We start from the raw sequence: 7,276 nt of genomic DNA, 5'->3' as shown, positions 1-7,276 counted from the left end.
CTGCGTCTGCGCGTGCCACACACCCACCCACACACACTCGCGTGGCCTTCGCGAAGGTGTCGCTGCCAAGAAACGTGTCCTGCGCGCTACGCCGTCTGTTTCTAGGGCAACGCCGGCGTCTCTTAGCAACCGCGCGCGGCCTAGGTGGGTCCCCCCGGAACCCCCAGTCCTGCCATGGCGACCGCGAGTCCTAGCGTCTTTCTACTCATGGTCAACGGGCAGGTGGAGAGCGCCCAGGTGAGCGGCCGTGGACCCCGCCGGGGCCCGTCCCCCAGCGTCCCCCGGGGCCCTTCCCGCAACCCCCCGGCCTGTCCCGTGGCCCCCGGAGAGCCACGTCATTCCTCTGAGCCTCTCGATTAGGCGGGGGAGGGGAGCCAGCATTGGAGGGCTTGGCGCGAGGTTGCCGGGATCCTGAGTCCCGATGGGCAGGAATAGAAGCAGACCTCGAGATGTTGAGCTAGTACCGAGGTCACACTCGGCGAAGCCCGTGGACCCTCGCACGGATCATGCCCACTTGGTTGGATCACTGGCAGGAGCCTCCCAGGGTGTAAAGTGAGGAGCCTAAGCTTGGCTGAGTTTCCAGCATTTGCGCCGTGTCCGGTGTGGAGCTACTGTCCTACGTTCTGAATCCCTAGATCCTTGGACTCGGGTTCGAATCCAACCATCCACCGATGGTGGTGGCCTGGAATAACCCAAGGAAGGTGTGCCTGCCAGGCCTGAGGGACGCTACTCTCTATCCCTCTACACTTTAGAGGAATCATTTATTGTAAATATGAACCAACGCTCACCAAGTCCTCAATATGTCCCAAAGTCAGTGCTCGGCACTGGTCCATCCTTACAATCTTGCCAGACAGGCACTACTAACACCCCCATTTTACAGCCGGGGAAACATACCAAAGGAACTGTTCTGTCTGGAAATTGAACCCACGCCTATCTGACCTCAAAGCTTCACTACACTGTCCTTCCAGGCTGTTGGAGGTGGTGTTTATTATTGTTTTATTATATTATTGTGAGGGTTGACTGAGACGGTTTGGGTAAGACTCTGACAGGGCCTGATGCTTTGTAGGTGTCTCCTGCCTTCCTGTTTCATCAGGGATGCTACTCCATGCTCCCACCCTGTCCGCCTCTTCCTTAGCCTAGTACCTAAGACTGTCTTTCCCCACTCTCCTATTCTATCCCATTAGGGGCTCTCGGCTGGGCTGAGTCATATGTGTCTGTGCTCTCAGCATCATTGACCCCCTACACACACACTCACACTCACACTGTTCCTCCCTCCTCTGCTCTCAGCACCTCCCTCTTTTCGGGCCTCAGCTCCAGCCTTGCATATGATGGCTTCTCAGACCTTTCACTTCAGCACCATTCCCTTACACCAGTGGTCCTCAACCTTTTTGGCACCAATTGTTTCGTGGAAAACAATTTTGCCACGGACAGGAGGTGGTGAGGGATGGTTTTGGGATGATTTGGGGACGTTACATTTATTGTGCACTTTATTTCTATTATTATTACATTGTAAATAATAATGAAATGATTATACAACTCACCATAATGTAGAATCAGTGGGAGCTTGCTTTCCTGCAACTAGATGGTTCCATCTGGGTGTGATGGGAGAGAGTGATAGATCATCATGCATTAGATTCTCATAAGGAACATGCAACCTAGATCCCTCACATGTGCAGTTCACAGTAGGGTGTGAGTTCCTATGGGAATCTAATGCCGCCAGTGATCTGATAAGGAGGTGGAGCTCCCATGGTCATGCGAGCAATGGGGAGCAGCTGTAAGTACAGATGAAGCTTTGCTTGCTCGCCTGCTGCTCACCTCTTGCCCACCTCTTGCTGTGTGGGCCCGTTCCTAACAGGCCACCAACTGGTAACGGTTGGGGATCCCTGCCTTAGACCTTATCTGTGCCCAGCCCTGTGCCAGGCCGTGGGGACACAGAAAGGCCTTAAATCTGTGCTCTGCTCATGGTCTAGAGGAACTGACAGACTTAGACACAGGCAATCATTGCTTTTATGGAGGGAAGCACAGGGCTAAGGGAGCCAAGAGAAGACCTTAAACCAGCCTGAGAGTTAGGGCAGGCTCCCTGAAGGGTAAGTTTTGAAGGGTGAGCAAGAGTTTCCCAGATGAAGAAGTAGAAAGGACAAATCAGACAGAAGGCAGAGCCTGAGCAAAAGCCAGGGGCCATGGCACTTGGGAGTCTCCCATGGACTCCCGCATCTTGGTCCTCAGCCTCTCCTCTGAACGCCACGTCCACATGTCCAGCTGTCACTTAGACCCACTCCCAGGTGTCTCACATTCAGAATTCCTCTTGGCTGCACCTGCCTAGCAAATGCATTGGCCTTAGCATGAATACCACCAGTCGACAGAATCTGTCTGTGCTTTTTTCAGTTTCCAGAGTATGATGACCTCTACTGCAAGTACTGCTTTGTGTACGGCCAGGACTGGGCCCCTACAGCGGTAAGCTGGACTCTTGGGCCTCCCTTACTGTCTTCATGACCTTTGGGGTTTCTGAAGGTGTCATACCCTTCCCCTCCCGATTCAGAACCAGTTGAGAGGTAGACACTGAGTTCAGGGGAACCGAAACATGAGTGTTCCTGGTAAAGCAGGAGCAGAGGACACAGCCACGGTTGGACTCCCTGATCCAGCCACCAAGACTGCACTCACACGCCCTACCCTGTGAGCTTGCCTGGAGCAGCAAAGAGCAACACCTGCAGCAGGAGGCAGGCCCCAGTGAGCCAGCCTGGCTGTGGCTGAGCTGTGGACGCTCTGGCCAGTCTGCTTACCATTTGGTCCCTCCTTAGCCAGTGGGGAGGACCTGGAGTCAGAAGACAGAGTAGGAGCTTTCCTTCCAGGACTTCCCAAGGGGTAGCTTGCCTCCACCAGGTGAGGGACTATGGTGACGACTTCAGCCCACTCTGCACTCTGCTGTTTGCAGAGCGCTTGTTTCACCTTCATCGCAGTTTAAGAAAAGGAGGCTGGCCGGGCGCGGTGGCTCACACCTGTAATCCCAGCACTTTGGGAAGCCGAGATGGGTGGATCACGAGGTCAGGAGATCGAGACCATCCTGGCTAACATGGTGAAACCCCGTCTCCGCTAAAAATACAAAAATTAGCTGGGCGTGGTGGCAGGCACCTGTAGTCCCAGCTACACGGGAGGCTGAGGCAGGAAAATGGTGTGAACCCAGGAGGCAGAGCTTGCAGTGAGTGGAGATTGCGCCACTGCACTCCAGCCTGGGCAACAGAGCGAGACTCCGCCTCAAAAAAAAAAAAAAATGAAAAGAAAAGGAGGCTGAACTTATTTAAGCTCTCTGAGCCTCAGTTTTCTTGTTTGTACAACTGAGATGATAATCCATCTTTTCTCTTCCCTGATTATCTTCTGGGTGCCGGAGATGCAGGGGTGAGCAAAGCCAAACCAAAAGCCCCTGCCTTCCCAGAGTGCATGTTCTTGCTGGGGGGTCAGATAATAAGGAATGCATATTCTAGGATGTTAGTAAGCCAGAAGTGCCAAGGGGAGACCAAGCCAGGAAGTGACAGGGATGAGTGATGAGAGGGAGTCTGTGATCTTGCTAAGGCTGCCAGGGAGGGCCTTGCCGAGAAAGTAACTTTCGAGTTAAAGACCTGAAGGAAGTGAGGGAACACGCCATGTGGAAACCCATAAGAACTGTCCAGGCAGAAAGAGCAGAGAGTGCAAAGGCCCTGGGGCAGGAGCTTGCCTGGCATGTTTGAGGACCAGTAAGGAGGCTGTGTGGCCACTGGAGAGCAAGCCAGCAGGAGAGTGGCTGGAGCTGGAGCAGAGGGGCACCTGGGCAGGTCTTGTAGAACTTAGAGGGTCAGAGTAAGGACTGTGACCTTTACTCAAAAGGAGATGGGATCCCATTGGAGAGCTTTCAGCAGAGAAGAAAGTGATCTGACTTATGTTTTTAGAAGATTCCCTGGCTTCTACGACAAGGATAGACTCGGGGAAAGGGCAAGAGCGGGCAGCCCAGTTGGCTCTGAGAGCAGTGGAGATGGGAGAGTAGGGCAGCAGCAGTGGGGTGGCGGCAGGGGCTGGACTGCAGGTATACTCTGAAGATAGAGCCGCTGGGTTCTTCTGATAGATGTGAGGTCTGAGAGAAGGAGCAGTTAGGATTCACAGCACGGCTTTTAGCGTGAGCACTTAGACGTAGGCAGCTGCCTTTCAGTGAGAAGAACAGATTGGGGAGAGCTACCTGGAGCTCAGCCTGGTATGGGTTAAGGTTGAGGCACCCACTTGATATCCAAGAGGAGGTGCTGATCCAGAGTGCGGAGGCGAGGACCAGGCCAGAGACCTGAATCTGGGAATCATCAACATCTAGAGCACATTGAAAGCCATGACACGGATGAGATCACCAAGCACAGGCAGATGAGCTGGCCAAAGAGGCAGCCTTAGGACGGCAACACTGAGAAGGAACCAGCAAGAGCCACGGAGCAGGGGCCACCTTGTGCAGTGGAGAGACCCAGAAGCCAAGGGAAGACAGTGTATCAAGGAGTAAGCAGCTGCACCAGGTGCCGCTGATGAGTCAGGTACCACGAGGACAGAGAAATGACCATTGGATCTAGCAATGTTGGTCACAGGCGTTATTGGAGAAAACCCTTTGGTAGAGTGCCGGAGCCAGCAGTCACATTGGAGTGGGGTCACAAAAGAATAGCAGGGGAGGAATTGGAGCCGGTGATTGTGGCAGCTCTTTGAAGCAGTTTTGCTATAAAGGGAGCAGAGAATTGGTGGGTAGAAGAAGCAGCAGAGTTGAAAAAGGACTGTTTTTGATGGAGAAAATACATCTATGTATTTACCGATGGGGACACTCGGGTGAGGGTGGGGATGCAGGAGAGTGCAAGCACTGCGGGACCATTTCCTTCAGTGGGGCAAGAGCTTGGGAACAGATCTAGTGCCCTTGTGCCCAGGAGAGTGGCTGGCCTCCCAGGGTTGTCATGCTACGGCATTGTCATGCTACAGATTTAAGAGGTACTCCATCATCTCTTAGCCCCCTTTGTTTGGAAGTTAGTGTATTGGGAGAAGATAGCTGAGAAAACAGCCCTCCCAACTGCCTGCTGAAGATAAGGGGAGGAGCCGCAGCAGCTTGGCTCTGCTCTGAATCCAGCCATCTCTGTCACTGTCCCCACAGGGTCTGGAGGAGGGGATCTCACAGATCACATCCAAGAGCCAAGATATGCGGCAAGCACTGGTGTGGAACTTCCCCATTGATGTCACCTTTAAAAGCACCAACCCCTACGGCTGTGAGTCTGCAGGGGCCCTGCGGGGTAGGGTGGCAGAGCTTTCACACAGCACCCCCAAGACAGCCTCTGCCTCATCCAGCCCTTGACTGTTCACATTCAGATTGTCACCTGGGCTCTTGAAGCAGCCCTCAACGTTCTCTCTCGCCATCTGTCCCTTTGCCTCCTATTCTTCCTCATCCCCACTCACCCCCTTCATCTGCTACAGGCTGTGCAGCTGGCCTTCTGGAAGTTCAGAGTGCATCAGGGCTAGTGGCCATGCCTGTAAAAGGCAGGCTCCCCACCCTGGCATGCAGGGCTGCGGCTGTCTGGCCTGGAGGCCTGACTCTGTGCCTGCTGACTTCCCATGGCGTGTTGTGTTTCGGCCAGACCCTGGCACTTGCTCCTCCTGTGCTAGTCCCTCAAGTTCCTTCATCTGAGCTTTATTCATGCTGATCTGTCTGTCTGGATACTGTTCCCGCGTCCTGTATCTAACCTCTTTCCCAAGGGCTTCCTGGCTGGCATTGCTTACTTTCTACCTTGGCTGGTGGTTATTAACCATTCTGATCATTCACTTGCGCTTCATAAGTGCCTACTGTGCACAAAGCCTGGGCTTAGTCTCCATGGGGACTATGAATACTTTTGCTGTATGGACTCATCCGAGCTTCCCAATCATACCTGCTGGAGAGATTTCTCTCCATTTCTTTTCCCATATGAGGAAACTGACACTCAACAATGACATCATTTGCCTTCTGCTTTATATCTAGTGACCAAGTGTAGATTTTAATTCAGGCCCATCTGATTTCACAGTCTAGGCCTTTCTACTGCACGTGGCCTGGGCCTAGGCTCACCACGGTGTAGAGGGTCTGGAGCAGAAAATGCCTGGTGGTCCTCCTGAGCAGGGAATTCCATCCTGCTGTCATCATCCATGAGCAGGAAGCTGCAATCAACTTCCTGGAACAGTGCAATAGGTACTGTAGGTACTGGACCAGCCTTCTCCTGCCAAGGACAGGTAGGAGAGGTAAATGAAATACACAAAAGCAAAAACAAAAAGCAACTATCTCAAAGGTATCAGAGAGCTAGCAAAGTAGAAGAGATTTACCAGGCAAGATCCAGGAGAACAGAAATCCAGAGAGGTTACCCCAATCCTGTCTCCTCTGGGAGTGTTTGCTGATTTCAATAGAGGTGATTGAGAGACTGATCCAAGACTTTTGACAGCCTCCCTGGGCCCAGGACACAAGAAAAACTGATGTTCAGAGCCTTCCAAGGGGTTGGGAGGAGGGCCTCAGGTAAATCTCTCCAAACTGGGTTAAGACCTCAAAGAGCTGCCGTAGGAATAAGGGAGAGATGGAAGCAGAGCAGCCTCACAGGGCTTTCAGCTCGGCCCCTGATGATTTCAACCTCCTGATTTTTCTATTCAGCTCCAAGATTGTTACAGCCAAGGCACCTGACAAAAGCAAATAAGAAACCTCTTTGGGCTGGGCATGGTGACTCACGCCTATAATTCCAGCACTTTGGGAGGCTGAGGCAGGCAGATCGCCTGAGCTCAGGAGTTTAAGACCAGCCTGGGCAATATGGTGAAAATCTGTCTCTACTAAAAATACGAAAATTAGCCTGGCATGGGAGTGGGCGCCTGTAATCTTAGCTACTTGGGGGGGCTGAAGCACAAGGATCGCTTGAGCCCAGGAGGTCGAGGCTGCATTGAGCAGAGATTATGCCACTGCACTCCAGCCTGGGTGACAAAGTGAGACCCTGTCTCAAAAAAAAAAAAGAAAAAAAGAAAACTCTTCGAAGAAAGATAACATCTCATAGACATGAAATTATTTCTATATATTTTTTCAAATGTAGTATCTGGCATATAATAAGGCACACAAGAATCAAGACAACATAAATGATAACCAGCAAAAATAAGGCAATAAGGCAATAGAGATAAACAATCTCCAGACACTGAAATTGTCAGATACATTTTTACTATGATCAAAAGAGATAAAACACACTGAGAATTATGGCAGAGAACTAGGAAGCCGGCCTTTTTTTTTTTTTTTTTTTTT

General features: G+C 51.9%; 1 protein-coding gene across 3 annotated transcripts in view; it reads left to right on the top strand.

The window, feature by feature from the left end:
- The window catches only part of B9D1 (B9 protein domain 1), a 20,856-nt gene continuing 13,580 nt past the window's right edge, over positions 1-7,276 (top strand). For 2 of the 3 annotated variants that reach the window (XM_011955013.1, XM_011955014.1), the window contains exons 1-3: positions 1-237; positions 2,386-2,454; positions 5,138-5,249. In XM_011955013.1, coding sequence (XP_011810403.1) covers positions 175-237; positions 2,386-2,454; positions 5,138-5,249 — 244 coding nt within the window. In that variant the 5' untranslated portion in view covers positions 1-174. The remainder of the gene's footprint in view (positions 238-2,385; positions 2,455-5,137; positions 5,250-7,276) is intronic. The other variant, XM_011955015.1, reaches the window with a different exon arrangement.

The sequence above is a fragment of the Colobus angolensis genome, unplaced genomic scaffold (assembly GCF_000951035.1).
Source record: "Colobus angolensis palliatus isolate OR3802 unplaced genomic scaffold, Cang.pa_1.0 Scaffold392, whole genome shotgun sequence".
NCBI classification, from domain to species: domain Eukaryota; kingdom Metazoa; phylum Chordata; class Mammalia; order Primates; family Cercopithecidae; genus Colobus; species Colobus angolensis.
Note: the sequence above shows the minus strand (reverse complement) of the source record. Positions and strands in the feature narration are given on the sequence as shown.